The 19,300-nt window shown below is 45.5% G+C and overlaps 1 protein-coding gene across 4 annotated transcripts in view; it reads right to left on the reverse strand.

The window, feature by feature from the left end:
* The window catches only part of LOC308586590 (flavin-containing monooxygenase 5-like), a 28,875-nt gene that overhangs the window by 1,072 nt on the left and 8,503 nt on the right, over nucleotides 1-19,300 (reverse strand). For all 4 annotated transcript variants that reach the window (XM_081193311.1, XM_081193310.1, XM_081193308.1 and 1 more), the window contains 7 exons: nucleotides 15,693-15,863; nucleotides 14,517-14,705; nucleotides 11,602-11,764; nucleotides 10,101-10,243; nucleotides 4,100-4,299; nucleotides 2,417-2,769; nucleotides 1,389-1,461 (listed from right to left, as the gene is read on the reverse strand). In XM_081193311.1, the coding sequence (XP_081049437.1) occupies nucleotides 1,389-1,461; nucleotides 2,417-2,769; nucleotides 4,100-4,299; nucleotides 10,101-10,243; nucleotides 11,602-11,764; nucleotides 14,517-14,705; nucleotides 15,693-15,827 (1,256 nt within the window). In that variant the 5' untranslated portion in view covers nucleotides 15,828-15,863. The remainder of the gene's footprint in view (nucleotides 1-1,388; nucleotides 1,462-2,416; nucleotides 2,770-4,099; nucleotides 4,300-10,100; nucleotides 10,244-11,601; nucleotides 11,765-14,516; nucleotides 14,706-15,692; nucleotides 15,864-19,300) is intronic.

Genomic DNA, 19,300 nt, shown 5'->3' on the forward strand with positions numbered 1-19,300 from the left:
TTTACCTTGAGAATGACATGAGCTCTGAGCATAGGAGGCCCAGGTGAGAGCTGGGAAGGAAGGCTGCTACAAGGCTCTACCATCCAATGCATGCCAGTTAATTGTAGCTAGCTTCTGCAGAATAATGATTCCCCCTATCCCAGGGGTATATACTGCCATTTTTTATGTTGAGCATTGTTCTCCTACTTAGTTTTAAGCTGTTAAAATAGGTTAGCTTATTTGTATTGTTACCTAGTAGGACATGCATTTATGTTCTGCCTTTATTGATAGGATGATTGTTTTCAATTGCTCTTAATATGTATTTTTAATTATATTTATTATTGTTCATATGTCGTAAGATACTTTGGACACAGTTTTGTGGCCTACAAATAAACAGATGACTATGATAGCAATGTTTCAGAGCAGAAACTGGAGTCCTTGTCATGGGTCACTATAACCCTCTCAGGGCTTTGGCTTAGTACAGAATCTACACCCAGTGGCGTCACAACGGGGGGAGGGCCAGTACGCCCTGGGTTCCATGCCTGCGAGGGTGACAAGAAGTCACATTGCGGGGGCTGGTGGCGGCACGAGCAGCACTCGCAGGCGCCTTTGGAAGATCCTCCGTTTGTGGCTGCAGCCACGAGAAGAGGATCCCGGCGCCAGCAGCAAACCGCTAAGTTTGCTGCACAGTGCATGTGCAGCGTCACACGCATGCGTCGTACGTAGCTACGAGCCCTTAGTTATCATATTTCACAATAGGCCAAATGTGCTGGGGCAGGGTAGGCCCACTTCATGAATTTCAGTTTTAATTAATACTGAGGTCTTGTCCACAAGGGCAGCAAAGCAGTCTAAATATCTCTGTTATTATTTTGGTATGTACTGCAGTTAGAATCTCCTCTGAACTGAGTTCAAATTCAAAGAAGCCTTATGCAAGCTGCAATCCATGGAAATAAACACAATCTTGTTTGGGCCACCGGAAACAAAACACTCAGATGAAAAGCAAATGGAAGTAGGGAGATGAAAGCTAGCCACAAAACCACCACCAAGCCAGTCCCCCAGCCCCACCATAAGAATATACTAGCAAGCCCCCACACCAGCAGTGACCAGAGTTGTATACTGGGCTCGTTTTACTTACTGGATCTTCCACAGAATGGGTAGGCTCGATTAAATGAATAAAAACTACAGGCTGGCATTTTTTTGACAACAATATCATGCAGATAATGCAAAAAAACACCCAAAAAACAAACAAACCCACAACCACCCACCCAAAAACATGCATGCATGAGTAGCTCCGATTCAAGAGTGGACTCCCACCTTGAGGCACCTCAGCAATAAGTGCAGTTGTAGGAAGTGGCAACACTACAAGACTAGCCTACCTGGTAACCATTCAAGCTAAGCCTGTCATTTACCGTTTAGCCATTGCTGCTGACGTCCTGGTGATATCCGACATCATCCCACTTATTGATGGTATCTTAGCAAGTCCTAGAAAAGAGAGGCAAAAGGGAAGAGGCAACGTTTTGAGGACCTGGATAAAGGCAGCTGGGAAATGTAATCAAGGGAGGCAAGAGGCCCTTTCTGGAAAGTCCTGAGCTCTCCTGCAACAAACCAGAATTGCCCCATCCTAGTCAGCAGGAATTCTCTTTTCATTTGAGAAATACCAGCCTAGATTCCCTGTGTGCATGACTAAAGCTGATATTTCTGAGCTTTCATATAGATAAGGGGAGTTGGAATGCTACTAGGTTTCAGGGTCCCCAAGAAAATGTTACCTTCCCACCCCAATTTCTCTCTCCCCTTCCAGCCCCACATAACATCCTGGTAATAAAGCAGGTGGGAGAGAATGAGTCTTTTTCCCTTTCACTCATCAGAAAGAAGAAGTGACAAATATCACACACCTACACCCATTATTACCATGCAGGGGGAAGGAAGACTTCCCTTTTCCTAAAGCTTTCAGGAAAACCTCTTAAAGAGATTGTTGACACATTGCTTCAAGGAGGCAGGAGGGTTGCTTTGCTTTCTTATTTTTAAATGAGCTGCTGGAGCCCCTTCATTTTAAGGACATAAAAGAAATAAAAAAACTCTCAGTTATTACATAAAGTTAAGGTGGCAGCAAGCTCCGCCACCCCTCTCTCCAAACCTCTGGCCCCTAGGAGCCTCTCTGGGCCAGGCAACACCCCATAGCAGTGCCTTCAAATCTGCCCCCCGAAATGTCACAGAGGCAAGCTCAAATAAAGGAGGCAGCTCCATGGTCAGCTCCCGTGAAGAAATACTACTCCCTCATCATTCTGCAAGGTCAAGTGACAGTAAATAGACCTGGTGCCATGAAATTAACACCTGCCGTGTCCAGACTTCCCAAATTTGCCAGTATAGCTCATTCCTTCAAACACAGGATTCCTGAGATCACCAGCAGCATGAAATGGAGCAGTTTGAAAGCTCTTACCCTTAAACACACGGACTGCCCAGCGAGCCTGCAGCTCTGAAATGGGCATGATGGCACCCAGGGGTTGCACAAGGCCAATGATTGCTAGAGTTGGCTGCTCCAAGTGTGGGGGGAAGACAAATTTATACAGGGCGGTCTGGTTCTCAATGACTCTCACAGAGTTTCCCAGGAAGGGAAAAGAGAAACTGTATCCTGTGGCAAAGACAACAAAATCGATATCGTCTTCCTGAGAGCCATCTTCAAAGACAACAGCAGTTTCAGTAAATTCACAGATGTTTGGTTTCACCAGCACCTTCCCTGAAATGATGCAGTTTGGAAGCTCATCGTTGACGGTTGGATGTTGGCTGAAAACCCTGAAAGATACGAAAACACAAGGTGGAAGTCAGTGTCGTGGTCTTCCAGTCGTTCCATTGGCAGAAGCACTTCAGCTTGTCAGAGAGGCTTGCTCCCTGCCACATGCTGCTCTGGGACTTCTCCCAACCTCAAGCCAATTGCAGGGGCACATGGCGGTCGGAGCGGGGAAAGCCGTTGTGCAAGCAAAAGTGAAGGGCTTCTACTGACAGTGTTGGCTAGGTGAATTCTCAAAATAGCTATTTATTATTATTATTATTATTATTATTATTATTATTATTATTATTATTATTATTATTATTATTTAAAAAGCATTTCTAAACTGTATAATATTTTCAAAATATGTAAGCAGTGCAAAGACTAAAGATCAACAACAAATTAAAATATTAAAATGGTATTATTATTATTATTATTATTATTATTATTATTATTATTATTATTATTATTATTATTATTATCCCTATACCACCCTTCATGAAAATCATAGGGTCATTTACAATTTAAAATATACAAAAATATATAGCACAAAAATATATAGCATAATAACAAAAAAACCCAATACTGCCCTCTACATTTTAAAAGGCCACCGTTTGTTTAATCAGCCTGGAAGAGGAGGAATGTTTTTGCCTGGTGCCTAATTAACATATGAAGCAAGGGGCATGCATAATCTAAACCAGGAATAGGGAACCTCAGGTGATGTTGGATCCCACAGCTTCAGACAGCATGGCTAATGGTCAAGGATGCAATTCTATAAACTATATAAATACATATATAAATATAATATATCTCTTAAAAATAAGTTATTCCAATAAGAGGAGCACAGCAGCAGCCCTTTCATTGAAAGCAGTCAGTTCCCAAAGTCTGACGGAACAAGGTGGTCACATGCCAGCAGAAGGACAACAAAGAGGGAGTCAGTCTGGGAGCAGCCACATATTGTAGTGCATTATTTTTAGCTGCTATGTCTATTATCCTTAAATTGTCCTCTGTGGTGGTGGTGATGGTGATTATTATTATTATTATTATTATTATTATTATTATTATTATTATTATTATTATTATTACCCCACCCATTTGGCTGGGTTTCCCCAGCTGCTCTGGGCAGCTTCCAACAAGAGATTAAAAATACATTCAAACATCAGTCATTGAAAACTTCCCTAAACAGGGCTGCCGTCAGATGTCTTCTAAACGTCAGATAGTTCTTTATTTCTTTGACACCTGACATTTTCTGGAAAATGCAGTACTGTACATTCGTACCTTGGAAGTCAAACGGAATCTGTTCTGGATGTATAGACATACATTGACTAATTAGCATACAGTATTGCTGAGCCACACCTGTGCTTAGGTTTCAGGCCATAATGGGAATGGTCGAATCTTGCATTTAAACGACCCTCCAACCAGTGATTCAGCATGGACATGGTTGCGCACTTCTTCCGTAACATGTTAAACCGAGTAGAAAGTACCACATCTGCTGGATAGCCTCCTTCCCCCACACGATTCAGGATCCATGCACCTCGGCGAGTGCTGAGAAAGACCTGGGTATGGGAAGACAATTATTTAACTAAGATGTCCATGTGATCTGTTCTTCATGAAGTTCCTTCTTCCACCTGCAACGTTCCCCAAAACTGCAGAACATTTTACAGTGGTGCCTCACAAGACGAAAAGAATCCGTTCTGTGATTCTCTTCGTCTAGCGGTTTTTTCGTCTTGCGAAGCAAGCCCATTGACGGATTAGCGGATTAGCGCTTTTAGCGGCTTATCTGCTGATCAGATCAGCTGATAAGCAGCTTAGTGGCTTAGAAAAGGGGGGAAGGAAAAAAAAAACAGCAGGAACTCGCAAGACATTGTCGTCTTGCGAAGCAAGCCCATAGGAAATTCGTTTTGCGAAGCATCTCCAAAACAGAAAACTCTTTCGTCTAGCGAGTTTTCCGTCTTGCGAGGCATTCGTCTTGCGGGGCACCACTGTAGTTGGACATCACCTGTGAGATAGATGAAAATATCTGGACGCAGAGAGCAGAGGGTGCAGACCCTCCAAGTGTCCCTATTTTCCAGGGACAGTCCTGGATTTACAGAGCCATCCTAGTTTCTGATTTGATGCCAGAATGTCCCGCTTTTCCTTAGGACGCCCCTACTTTCATTGGAGCCAAGGAGATGAGTAACTATACAATATTATGCATTCAAGTCTATGAGTTATTGTGTATCCAGAATGCTGCAAAGTAGTTTAATATATTTGTTACTGAGTAAGCATCCGGCAGCCAGACAGATACTGTGAATAAGTTAATTATCAAGTGTCAGGGGTTCAGGAGCAGAGGCGAGGGCAAGGGAGGAAACAGAGAGCGAGGGGGAGGAGGCCGAAGAAAAGATGAGTGATGACGACGACCCGAGATCTCCGAGTCTTTCCAGTGAATCAGAAGATTCACAGAAAGGAGCGCCAGTGGCCAGAGCAAGGGGGGAGCCTAGGGGGACACCCCAGGAAGAAGGGTCCAGAGGGGGCTCAGAGGGCAGCAGTTGGAAATCGGGGCCAGCGTCACCAACAGAGCGCAGTGGAGAGGAAGGGCGCCAGGTACCGAGCTCTGGCAGCTCGCAGCAGGGAGGAGAGCATGAGTCAGGAGTGGCCACACCTCCATCGGGGAGTGAAGAAACGGTTAAGCGGAAAGTGGAAGGTTGGGCGCGCGCGCCAAGTTCAAATGCACAGGAAGGTGGCGCAGTAAGCAGCCCGGAAAGGGAGCCAGGTCCTAAAGCCCGACGCAAGGAGACAGAAGGGTCCGGGGGGTCCGCGTCAGAAGAGTCCAGGAAGGAAGAGACAGCGGGGGGCAGAGGGACCCAGAGAAGAACGGTCAGGCGGAAAAGGTGGAGTAAGGCTAGGGTATTAAGCTAGTGTACAGGGGGCGGAGACTCAGACGGAGCTTCGCCGGTCTAACCCATAAGACGTAGAGCTGCACGCAGCAGCTTGAGAATGGAGACTGTAACCCAATAAAGACTTTTATAAAGTGAACGCTGGCTAGCGTGATCCTCTGTGAGCTAGGATCTGGAAGCAGCTCTGACATCAAGCTTCTGGAAACCAAATTTAAACTGACAGTATCTGTTTGGCTGTCGGATGCTTATTCAGTAATGAACTACTTTGCAAAATTCTGAATGCACAATTAACCCACATTAACTAACTGCCTATGCAATGGATGTTTTAGGCTCTCATATAGAAAACAGGGTAAAACACATTTTTAATGAACAAAAAAATAATGGCTACAAATTAAATAAACTAAAATCTTCATCAAATGTGTAATCTATGGAAGAAACGACAAACAAATTTAAAATCTGGGTGATAACTTAAAAGCTCTTTTAAAAAGGCTTCATTGCAATTTTGAGAAAGAAAGCAAAAGATTAGAATCGTAGAAACGAGTTGGAAGGGACCCTGAGGGTCATCTAGTCCAACCCCCTGAATTGCTAGCTTAAAAATTAAATAAATTAAGAAGTTGAAGCGAAACAACTTATTACTTATTCAGAGGATCTGTCTGGGGATCTGAGTCAGAAAATAACAATGGGTCACAAAATTAATTAGCATTTGCATGTAAAAGGAAGTCACAGATATATGGCTTAACTTGGAGAAAACCATATCTAAAGACAAAACAGTATGAATTTAGTTAATGAATGTGCAAATGATAGAAGCAGTGCTGGTATCTCAATGCCACAAGGTTGGACTGGACAACCCTTGCGGTCCCTTCCAACTCCACGATTTTGGGATTCTGTGTATGTGATCATCAGCCCTGGAATTTATTTTCAGAAATTTGTGCAGCAATATTTAAGAATAGTGCCAACGCATGTGCAAAGTGCCTTCGTCACTAAAAGTGCGACAATACACAGAATTAAAGAGCAGGCATTACAGGGAACATGATATCTTCCTTTGGGAGGTGGCGTGGGAACACTGCTTGAAGCCAAGTACTGCCCCAATTTTGTCTGATATCAGTTTTGGGCCCCAGCTGAAGGGGCCTCAGACACGAGATCCCCACCCTCCACCCAATGGACCAGTTGAAAATTGCTGAGGGCCTTCCTTGATGGACTAGTTATTTTTCTGCGTGTTGTAGCAATTACAATGCATTGTGCTAGATGCCTTTATTTATTAAATATTAAGATATTACAAATCTAAGAAATAAAGAAGGCAAAGAAATACAATTAAAACTCAGTTTGAGTATTTAATGTACAGGCAGCCCCTGTTTATGTGTGTTCAGTGCATGTGCAACAGTATATATGCTTATCGTGCCGCCAAACCAGGAAGTGACCTGGAAACGTCATAAAGACGTCACTGAAACATCACTAAAAGGGTGGAAAGGGGGCAGGGTGGGGGACTTGCTGGGTTTCAATTTTACATGATTTCTCTGATGTGTGCAACCCTGCGTAAAGGGGGGCTGCCCGTAATGTATGTGGGGTCTCCTGGCTTCAACCGCAAATCCACAGACATGCTGAATGAAGCTCGTGGAGCACAGTTTGGGAGCCCCCCTGCTCTAAAAAAATATTTTCCCCTCTCCTTGCCAGCAAGTGAAGCCAGCAAGTGAAAAGAGCTTGAATCCAAGCACCTCCTCCCTCTTCCCAGAGCCTATCCTTTGGGCATCCTTTTTGCAACTACCCACTTTCCCCTGGCAGCATGAGTGACAATTGAGACATCATCTGCCCGCCTTCCACAGCCTCTCCTTCCAACCAGCTAGAGCTCTCTCTCTCCAGGGATGCTGTTCCTGCCTTCTGCACCTCCCAGGGGTCCCTAGAGATGGGGACCTGCCTCAGTGCCCATCTTCTGTCACAAGAGAGCCGGCAGTCAATCATGCTGTGCAAGCTGGAGCTGACTCTTTATTAGCCAAACCCCAATCCGCCAGGACATGGTGGAGTGTCAGGCCTAATAAACACAGCAACTCATTCCCGGCAGGTCTTGTCCCCATGCAAAAGTTACCAAGACAAGAAGTCCCTGCCTCCCTGCAGCCCAGGGCTTTTCCCAAGCAATCGATCAGAGACTGCTCCTCCATTTCATGCCTCTCCTGGTGGTGGGAGGGGAGCTTGTTGCCGCACGACTGACTCCTCTCTGTCTCTTGACCTCCCTCATCCCAGTCTCCTGCTTCAGCTCCTGCCTCTGATTTGTTGGTCTAGCTCTTTTTCGCTGCTCTCAGACCATTTCCGTAACCAATCCCGATCCAGAGCTTGCAGGGCAGCAGTTGAAGAAGGAGCAAAAAGGGTTTTCTTGTGTGTGTGTGTTTCTTTGTGGCTGATTAGCTGTTCTCCCTGTGCAAAGGTCAGAGGGGGCAGGGTTTCTGTTGAGGAAGGTGATTAGCTGTGGGAGGAGCTTATCAGAGCTAGCAGGGCAGCGCAGTTTGATTCATCTTTTAGATTTAGGGGAGCTAGTCTCAAACGTTTGTTGGGGGAGGCCTAGGGGTTTTTTGGGGGGGGTATTTGTCCTGTCTTCATGCTTTTTAAGATGGAGGACCACTGTAGCCACCCCCAACGACACATTCTCAAGATGGAGGGGGAGGGAACAGCTGCAGTCGCCTGCGGTTCCTGCGCAATGTTTGCCATCTTGCCAAAGATTGCAGGCAGCTTTACCTGCAGCAATTGTACTGTATGTTGATTGCCCTCTTAGAAGACAAAGTCCAGCAACTGGAGGAATGTGTAACTATGCTCCAAACAATTACAGACCTGGAGCTCTTCTTGGAAGCAACAGAGCACACCGTCTCCACCAAGGAGGAGATAGGGGACACCCCTGAGAAGGCTAGTTCACCAACACAGGAGCCAGATATATGGAGAAACGTGACTCAAAGAAGTAGGAGGCCTAGGGTTCACTCTGATTGTTTAGAAATACACAATCGCTTTGAGGTCCTCTCCCCTAGCATGGAAGACGAAGAGCAGACTCCATTTGAGGATCTCTCCCTCATTACAGTCGATCAGGTATATGAAGACGAGCAGCAAAGTCAGTCCTCAGGGAATGTGCAGGCGACCTTGGAACGGACAGCTCACGGAAGAACCCCGACCAAACCCAAGAGGAGGCGTGTAGTGGTGATAGGGGATTCCCTACTGAGGGGAACAGAAGCAGTGATCTGTGGGCCTGACAAGATGTCTCGGGAAGTGTGCTGTCTCCCCGGGGCTAAGATCCAAGATGTAACTGAACGACTGCAAGGAATCATAAAACCCACTGACAAATACCCCTTCCTCTTGGTTCATGTGGGAACCAATGACACTGCAAGCAATAGCCTCCAGAAGATCAATGTTGTTATTCAACATCTTTATCAACGACTTGGATGATGGATTCAAGGGCATCCTGATCAAATTTGCAGATGACACCAAACTGGGAGGGGTGGCTAACACCCCAGAGGACAGGATCACACTTCAAAACGACCTTGACAGATTAGAGAACTGGGCCAAAACAAACAAGATGAACTTTAACAGGGAGAAATGTAAAGTATTGCACTTGGGCAAAAAAAAATGAGAGGCACAAATACAAGATGGGTGACACCTGGCTTGAGAGCAGTACATGTGAAAAAGATCTAGGAGTCTTGGTTGAGCACAAACTTGACATGAGCCAACAGTGTGACGCGGCAGCTAAAAAAGCCAATGCAATTCTGGGCTGCATCAATAGGAGTATAGCATCTAGATCAAGGGAAGTAATAGTGCCACTGTATTCTGCTCTGGTCAGACCTCACCGGGAGTACTGTGTCCAGTTCTGGGCACCACAGTTCAAGAAGGACACTGACAAACTGGAACGTGTCCAGAGGAGGGCAACCAAAATGGTCAAAGGCCTGGAAACGATGCCTTATGAGGAACGGCTAAGGGAGCTGGGCATGTTTAGCCTGGAGAAGAGGAGGTTAAGGGGTGATATGATAGCCATGTTCAAATATATAAAAGGATGTCACATAGAGGAGGGAGAAAGGTTGTTTTCTGCTGCTCCAGAGAAGCGGACACGGAGCAATGGATCCAAACTACAAGAAAGAAGATTCCACCTAAACATTAGGAAGAACTTCCTGACAGTAAGAGCTGTTCGACAGTGGAATTTGCTGCCAAGGAGTGTGGTGGAGTCTCCCCTTCTTTGGAGGTCTTTAAGCAGAGGCTTGACAACCATATGTCAGGAGTGCTCTGATGGTGTTTCCTGCTTGACAGGGGGTTGGACTCGATGGCCCTTGTGGTCTCTTCCAACTCTAGGATTCTATGATTCTATGATCCCTTCCACTGGAATTCTGCTACAACATCTTTGACACACTCTGGGGCTGCTACACCAGGCAAAACCATCACAATATAGAACTGTCCTGAGATCTACGGGTAGAGGGTGAGATACAAATTTATCCAATAATAAATAATAGTAGCCAGACCTGTTGTGCCGAGCGACTTATCTCCACAGCAAGGTCCCCGCCTGAGTTCCCAATGCCAATCACAATTACTCTTTTCCCAGCAAACTCAGCTGGGCTCTTGTAATCACGACTGTGAAAGTAGCGACCTTTGAACTTTTCAATTCCTGTAAGTGAAGAGCAAAATTGTTCAGGCTCAGGTAGTGTGGATGCGTCTTGTACATGAGATCTGGCACTGTCGTTTTCTGCTGGTATGAAACTGGTAAACTCTGTAGTTGCAACACTAACTGCACTAAGGGCTGTGGACATATTTTGAAGAGCAAAAACGAGGACACATTTGCTGAGTTCTACTTTGAACTATGGATCTCTATGATGGCTCTACCCATGAAAAAGAGGACATGTCCTGGAAAAAGAGGACATATGGCAACCAATCTGGACAAATTTTATTCCTTGCTCCCCCTGAATTCTCTCACAATATCTTTCCAAACCACATTTGCAAAACTAGTTCAGTTTTGTGAGCCTAAACTTTTAAGCAAATGTACTTTCTGTACTGTTCTAGGAAGGGAAAAAAATAACTTTTATGCTAGTGAAGTAATCTTTTTTGATTGGAAAACTTGCTTTTTATGACATACACACAGGTTGCTCTTTGGTTTTTAATGCTTTGTTGCTTATTTTAGCACTTATCCCCCTCCCTAGTCTGATCAACTCAAGGGCAGTGTGAGAGAAGACGCTTTTCATGCAAAAGGCCCCAAGTTCAAGCTCAACATCTCCTGGCACAGCTGGGAAAAGGCAATGGAACTGCAGAACTGCTGCCAGTCCATTCTGACGATACAGAGCTGGATGGATCCATGGCCAGACTCATTATAAGTCAGCTTCCAATGTTCCCATGGAACTACGGAAAGAACTGCTGCACCAGTGTGATACAGTTGTGCCAGTGTGATACTTTGAAACTCACTGGCTGAAATGAACAACCTGTTCTCTGTCTAAGCACTACTTACTACACAGAGTTGTGGTGAGAATAACTGTGGGATAACAAATACACAACACTTTGCACACTGGAAAAGGCTATAGAAATGAGTAGCAACTTAAACATAAAGGAAGAACTTAGCTTATTTTAAGAGAGAGAGAGAGAGAGAGAGAGAGAGAGAGAGAGAGGGAGAGAGAAATGCAGTTACAGGATAGGTTCCTTGGTTAGACAGACACTGCCATGTGGTTTTCTCTGCTGAGCACCTTTATGTAAGTGCCAGTGCCCAAAACAGCATGAGCTGTGGGAAGCTCAGGCAAGTGAGACATGGCAAGGGGAGCATGCACATTTCCATACTAGAGGCAATGACTGAGGGGTGGTAAACCCTGAAGCAGTCACAAAATGTCATAAAAACATCATGAGAAGGGGCAGGAGCAGAGTGGTCTTACGTGTGCTCAGCTGGCGCACGCGGGGGTCCATAACCCCCTTGCAAAACAAGGATTGCCTGTAACATCTGCCTGCAATGGCTCCGTCGCTCCCCTTCGCACCTACAGAGCGTACCTGGGAAGGAGTTCAGCGGCAGATGTGCATTTGTGTGATGCCCAGTGCAAACCAGGATTGCATCAAAGACGGCTGATTCTTCTTTTCCACCTGTCTCTGTGACAACATCCCATTGGCCAGTGCTAGAGAAATCTGGGCGCCTTTTTACACTGCACACCTTAGTCTGGAAAGAAAAAAGTCAGCAAGAGAATGATGAAGGATTTATTTCTGTGATATTAATGTATACCTCAGCATATGGTACAAAATACACATCAGAAGACACCTAAGGGCTGCGGTCTTAAACCTACACACTTGAAATGAAAATAAATGCTTCCAAATAAAACTGATTGGGACCAGACCTTAGATTATTCCATGCTGAGCAAATTCTTTTCTGGGGGTACTCAGGGGCACGCAGTACCGACACACCCACACCGCCAATGAAAAGCATTGGTTAAAAGTGTGGCACTGACTAGTACAACTTCGTAGTAAGTACTGACACCTTTTCTTTTTCTGGAAGAAAAGCACCACCCACAACCCTTGTTGTTATCTCAAGGGTAAATTTCAATTCCTCCAGTACCAAGAAATAGATGAATTTTACAGCATGCTAGAATAAGTACAGTGGTACCTCAGGTTAAGAACTTAATTCTGAAGCGTATGTAACCCGAGGTACCACTGTATTTTGTTTATTTATTCAAACATTTCTATTGCATCTTTCTTCCTTTTGGGAACCCCCAGCAGCAGCAGCAGCACATGCACACGCACAATAGATTTGACAAAACAACAGTGGGAGAAATTGGTGGAGGAGACTAAAAAGAGTGAGCTTATCTCTTTGGGATTAAGGCTGGTTGCTTGTCTGAGCTGCTTGGTGGCTTGGCTGTGGGTGTGGCTGCATGCTACTGCCAAGAGGAAGCCAGGCTGAACAAGGGAGGGAGTGGGCAGGGGGGTTATCAGCCAGCAGCAGGTAGACTTGGCTGATAGCAGCTTCTGAGAGCTTGCAAATAAACAGGAGTGTTGGTGAGGACATTTGGAAGAGAAGGCCCAGAGTGCCGTCTCACGGTGTCTGTAGGACTAAGAGACATGGATGATGAGGGGGCTACTGAAGTGACCAGCAACGCCTGTGCCATATTTGTCTTTCTGCCTCAGAATGTGCAAAACTACACCTGCAGCAAGTGCAAGCTGGCTGCCTCGCTGGAAGAGAAGGTACAGCAACTTGAGGCCAGCCAAGTCACCCTTCAAATTACTGGGCAAGATGATGACTTTCTGGATAGAGCTGAGTGGACTGTCCTGGAAGAGCAACTACAGAGGAGGAAGATCGCCCGTTGCAGGAGACAAACTCCTGGAGGAACTTGGCTCACAGAAGCAGTACTGTCAGAAGCCATGCTGTGTCACTGGAGCTGCAAAATTAATTCCTTGCGCTCACCTCAGACACAGATACTGGGCCAGAGGATCAAGAACATTAGTTGCAGAGCTTAGAACACTCTGAGGTGGTTTTGGAAGGCACTGTGTATGGAATGATTCCTGCCACTCCCCAGAGGAGGAAGGGACTTGGGTTGGTGGAAGGGGACTCCTTACTGAGGGGGACAGAGGCAGCAGTGTGCAGAGGTAACAGGATGTCCTGGATGCAACACTTCAAGGACAGAGAAGTTGCCAAGGCTTATAAAGCCCACTGGTCACAACCCCTCCCTTCTGATCCACGTGCATTCAAATGATACTGCCAGACACAGCCCTTGATGTATAGCAAGGAACTATGAGACTCTGGACTGGAAGCTCAAGGACCATGGGGCACGGAGGTTGTTTTCAACACTCTTTCCTGATGAAAGTCGTGGCCCAGGAAGGAGGAAAATACTGGCAGTAAACCACTGGCTGCACAGGGGACGTTGTCAGGAAAGGTTTGGCTTCTTCTCCGCTTTCTTGAGTAAGGACTTCTGGCAAGAGATAGGTTACACCTCACAGCAGTTGGCAAGAATGTGTTTGCTAAGCATCTTGCTGAGCCACTCAGTCAGAACTTTGTATGGTTCATTCAAACAAAATGATTGCAAGTGAAAAAACCATGCCATTTTTGCGACGTTACAGACGAGTCCTGTGTTTTAGCTTAGCTCTGTGTAAGCTGGCATCAATTAGTCCTGTTTATCAACTGTTTAGCAAAGCAGTTTTTATGCTGTCCTCTTGGAGTCTGCAGAGGTGCACGGTTGACAGGAAGGCATGTAACCGAGTGAATAACTGCATGAGGGATCCACTCACACCTTCTATAGCCTCTTGTTTCACTAAACCCTTGTGACCCTTCTCCCTAGACAGGTTGTCTCCTGCCTTCTGCTCTCCACTGGCTCCACCCCATCTTCAATGGTTGCTAGAGATGGAAGAAGACAGAGTTTTGGTGTCCCCCTTCTTTCCCACAAATAAAGATTGCAAGCTTTTCATCCTTAAAAAATTCTGCTGTGACAAAGCAAAAAGGAAAAGGAAAAGTGGTCTACAAAAAAGCGAACACAGATTGATCAGGAAAAGCTGAAAAGAGCTGAAGAAACACACTCTCAACTTCCTTCCACCTGAAAGAAGGATGGGGAACCTGCAGCCTCAGGCCACTCTCAAGCTGCCAGGAGGTCCAGTGTGACCCTGTGAGGCCACTTCCCCCAAACCACAGCTGGCGCTGTCAGCTGATGAGCAGGAGGACAGAGTATAATTCTGCATCAGGTAGCCAAGACAGCAGGGTTTAATCCCCAATCTCTTTTTGTTTTTGGCATCATTTTTGTTTTCCTTCAATGGCCTCCCTGTTGACTGAATGCTCTGCTTATGGCAAGAGAGAACATGAGAGAGGCCACTTGGACAAACTACTCATAGTATATTGCATAGTATATTGTCAAGAACTCTTCTGCCCAGAATTTGCTCTTCCAAACCTAGAAACATCCTAGAACACAGCTGCTCTGTCCTACTCTTCTTACCCTGAAACGGATATATTTCAGAAGATCAAAGTGCTTGGCGTACATTCGGAAATAATCCATAATCTTGGAGTTGTGCATGTAGTTGGGGAAGTCGTCTGGGATGGGGAAGTCGCTGAAGCACATCATCTCCTTGGAGGTGTTGATGATGACAGATCTATAGATGCTGGCCCGTCCCTCCTCAGGATTCTCCTGCAGGAAGCATAATTTTAAGAGGGTGAGGTTGTGCTCATTTCGTATACAGTCATACCTCGGGTTAAAGTTGCTTCAGGTTGAGGGTTTTCGGGTTGTGCTCTGCGGCAACCCGGAAGTAACAGAACGCGTTACTTCCGGGTTTCGGCGCATGCGCAGACGCTCAAAATGATGTCACGCACATTCACAGAAGCAGTGAATCGCAACCCGCACACGCGCAGACGCAGGTTGCGTTCGCTTAAGGATGCGAACGGGGCTCCAGAATGGATCCTGTTCGTATCCAGAGGTACCACTGTACGTCACTTAGGGATGTTTTCTTTGAAAGGCAAGTAACAAAGGCAATTATAATATTGTTTGAGGCACTTGCTTCTCCAATCACTGGGAAATGTAGGCTAGGCCTTAACAGGATCAATTTCCTTTGTGGAAGAAAACACTGGAGAGTTGCAATACACATGTTAAAACTGTTTGAAAAGTACTGCAAGGGCAGAGACAGACAGACATGAGGCACTACTTTCAGAGAAGCCATGAATTGGAGTACCATGAATTAGCTCATCCTCAAAAATTATATTGTGCAAATCGAACTGCAGAAAAGGTGCGTGGCAAACTCAGGTGTTCTATCTGTGTGATCTACTGATGCACAACAAGAAACAGCCCACACATCACGTCACACACGACCTGCCAGTATTTAGTGCTTTGTTTGAGCTTGGGAGCAGCAGCAAAGGCAGATCCAGAAAAACTGGATACTGGAGGAGCTGCCTCCTTAGAGAGGCATCCAAGTTGCTGGCCCTGCATTCAGTTGGGCTGAGCATGGTCAGTCTTTCCTTCCTGTGACCAAGAACTTCTTTTAGCAGGTTAAAGCTTCCATTTTCCCATCACAGTTTCTGCTCCTTTCCTGCACCTAGGTTTTTAGCAGTTGTTGTTACAAATCCCCACTGACAGAATCCTCAGCAAGAAAAACATTAACATTTATGAAATGATCTGGCTTACCTTGAACCTCCAGAGCCCCCCAATGTCTTCACTGCTCTCAAAGCACGTAGGATCTAGACCCTCATCTAAACAGCATTTGATGCTACAAAGTCCACTGGAGCCACCTCCGATAATTGCAACTCTCTTCTTTGCCATGGCTGGTTTCCCAATTTCAGGAATGTTAGGGCTAGGCTAGGAGGAGAAAGATATACTTATTTCCACAAAGTTCACACTCTTGCACCTTCAATAATCCAGGCACACATAACTCCCTGAACTTGTTTTGCAATTCCCAAAATGATACCTGACCAGATCTTCACCTTTCCTTTGAAATTGGTTTCAACCCAAAAGAGGAACAAAATTGCATATATTAGGGGAAAGTGTACATTAAAAGCCAGATATTAAAATTTAAAAAAATAGCATACAAAATGAATTGTATTAGTCAAAATTGTTTGCAAACTGTGTCTATGAGGAAATTGCACTGGTGTGAAGGTAAATGAGTCAAATGTAGGTTTTTCTCAGGAAGCTGCAGAATACAGATGGATTGTGGCTGATGTCATTTGTGCACAGCTTCAAACACCAGCAGCAGGAGTGCAGTGGAGAGTTGAGCAAATGGTAAACACTGTAAAGAATCTTAAATACAACACTCATATCCACTTTTTAGTGCTGACTCCGTTCCTTGTGTTCATGCTTTCACAGCTGATCTGTGTGCAGTTCCCGGCAGCCTGGAGGCTCAGTTGTGCCTTGGCCAACAGGAGAACATTTGTGCTTCAGTCACTGTGGGAAAGCCTTAGGAAGAATCCACCTTGGGGAAACATATGGTGTTTTTGGTGTGTCTGTGGAGGAATTATTTGCCCATGAATGTTGTTTGATGAACATGACGGTGGGGCATCAAGGCTTACTGGTGAAGCAGGGGGCCTCCTTCCTATAACAGAAGGGCCAGTGGGGTCATGGAAATGGGTACCAATATCGTAAGAGGTTCACCGTAGATGAAAGGAAGGGATATCAAGATGCCTGCAAGGCTTGAGAGGCTTTTCAATAGGGGCTTCTGCCCAGGATTGTGAAAGAAAGCCATGCACAGCAAGCTGAAAGTGGTTCCTATGGGAGGGAGCCCCTTGGCCTCCCCCCCACCGCACGACCCACCAAGTGTAGCTCAGGTTTGCCAGTAACCATGCCAGGGGAATTGTAGGGGGCTGTGCATGCCAGTCTCCCTGAGCATCTCATGGGGAGGGATCAGAAGTACCCTCTCCATCCTGGTCTTAGCTGGTGTGTGCATATGTCATGCTCCTTCAACAACACTAAGACCGAGACTACGAGGCTCTGGGCAGGAAATTGAAGCAATTAAATGCACAAATTGTCATCTCATCTGTCTTCCCAGTTGAACGACGTGGCCCAGGGATAGAGGGAAAAATAGTGGAAGTGAACAGCTGGCTTCGCAAATGGTGTAAACAGGAACGGTTTGGATTCTTAGATCACGGACTGCAGTTTCTTGAAGATGGACTTCTGGCAAGCGATGGGCTGCACCTCACAACGGTTGGGAGGAATGTTTTTGCCAAAAATCTCAGAAACCTCATCAGGAGGGCTTTAAACTGACTAATGTGGGGGAGGGAGACACTGCTCCTGAAGGTAGGAGTCTATCAATTGATGAAGATGATCATCCAAATGTCATAGACCAAATGGAGCAAACAGCATGCAGACCTAGGGGTGGGAGGAAAAAATCCTTACATAAGAGACACGGGGGAATGATTAATGGACTTCAATGTCTCTACACTAATGCGCAAAGCATGGGAAATAAACAAGATGAGCTTGAGCTCTTGGTACAGCAAACTAAATATGACATAATAGGTATCACTGAAACCTGGTGGGATAAGTCCCACGATTGGAATGTAATAATGGAGGGATACAATCTATTTCAGAGAAACAGACCAGACAAGAAAGGAGGAGGAGTGGCGTTATATGTCAGGGATGTGTACACCTGTGAAGAGATCCAAGATTTAGAACCTCAAAGCCAAAGTGAGAGCATTTGGGTCAAAATTAAGGGAGAGAAGAATAACAGGGACCTCGTGGGAGTTTACTATAGATCCCCAAGCCAAACGGAGGACATAGATGATGCCTTCCTGGAACAGATGGCCAAGCATGCAAAAGGAAGGGAGATAGTAGTAATGGGGGACTTCAGTTACCCGAATATTTGTTGGATGTCAAACTCAGCCAAGAGCATAAGGTCAAACAGATTCCTCACTGGCCTTGCAGACAACTTCGTTGTCCGGAAAGTGGGAGAAGCAACAAGAGGAACAGCCATTTTAGATCTGGTCCTAACCAATGTTGATGACCTGGTTAGTGGGGTAGAAGTGGAAGGATCATTAGGCGCGAGTGATCATGCTCTTCTGAAGTTTACTATACAGCGGAAAGGAGCAGCCAAGCATACTAGGACTCAATTTCTTGACTTTAAGAAAGCCGATTTCATAAAACTTAGGGAAGTGCTGGGTGAGATCCCATGGACAGTAATACTAAAAGGAAAGGGAGTTCATGGTGGCTGGGAGTTTGTTAAGAGGGAGATAGTAAAAGCACAACGTCAGGCAATACCAATGAGACGGAAACATGGAAGGTGCCTAAAGAAGCCAGGGTGGCTATCTAAAGAACTTTTAACTGAGTTAAGATTAAAAAAGGATGTGTACAAAAAATGGAAAAGGGGGGAAACCACCAAAGAGGAATTCAAACAAATAGCCAGCACATGTAGACACAAAGTCAGAAAAGCTAAAGCACAGAAGAAGAAGATTCCACCTAAACATTAGGAAGAACTTCCTGACAGTAAGAGCTGTTCGACAGTGGAATTTGCTGCCAAGGAGTGTGGTGGAGTCTCCCCTTCTTTGGAGGTCTTTAAGCAGAGGCTTGACAACCATATGTTGCTAGAGAGGTTAAAAGCAACAAAAAAGGCTTTTATGGGTATGTCCGTAGCAAAAGGAAGAACAAAGAAACAGTGGGGTCACTCAGAGGAGAAGATGGTGAAATGCAAACAGGGGACACAGAAAGGGCTGAACTCCTCAATGCCTTCTTTGCCTCAGTCTTCTCCGATAAAGAAAACAATGCCCGACCTGAAGAATTTGGAACAAATGATTCAGCAGAGGAAACACAGCCCAGAATAACTAAGGAGATAGTACAAGAATACTTGGCTAGTTTAGATGTATTCAAGTCTCCAGGGCCAGATGAACTGCATCCAAGAGTATTAAAAGAACTGGCAGATGTGATCTCAGAACCACTGGCAGTCATCTTTGAGAATTCCTGGAGAACAGGCGAGGTCCCGGCAGACTGGAGGAGGGCAAATGTTGTCCCTATTTTCAAAAAGGGGGAAAGAGAGGACCCAAATAATTATCGCCCAGTCAGTCAGACATCAATACCAGGGAAGATTCTGGAGCAGATCATTAAGCAAACAGTCTGTGAGCACCTAGAAAGGAATGCTGTGATCACCAATAGTCAGCATGGATTTCTGAAAAATAAGTCATGTCAGACTAACCTGATCTCGTTTTTTGACAAAATTACAAGCCTGGTAGATGAAGGGAACGCAGTGGGTGTAGCCTACCTTGATTTCAGCAAGGCATTCGACAAGGTGCCCCATGATATTCTTGTAAAGAAGC

The sequence above is a fragment of the Podarcis bocagei genome, assembly GCF_964188305.1.
Source record: "Podarcis bocagei genome assembly, chromosome: 5".
In the NCBI taxonomy this organism is placed as follows: Eukaryota; Metazoa; Chordata; class Lepidosauria; order Squamata; family Lacertidae; genus Podarcis; species Podarcis bocagei.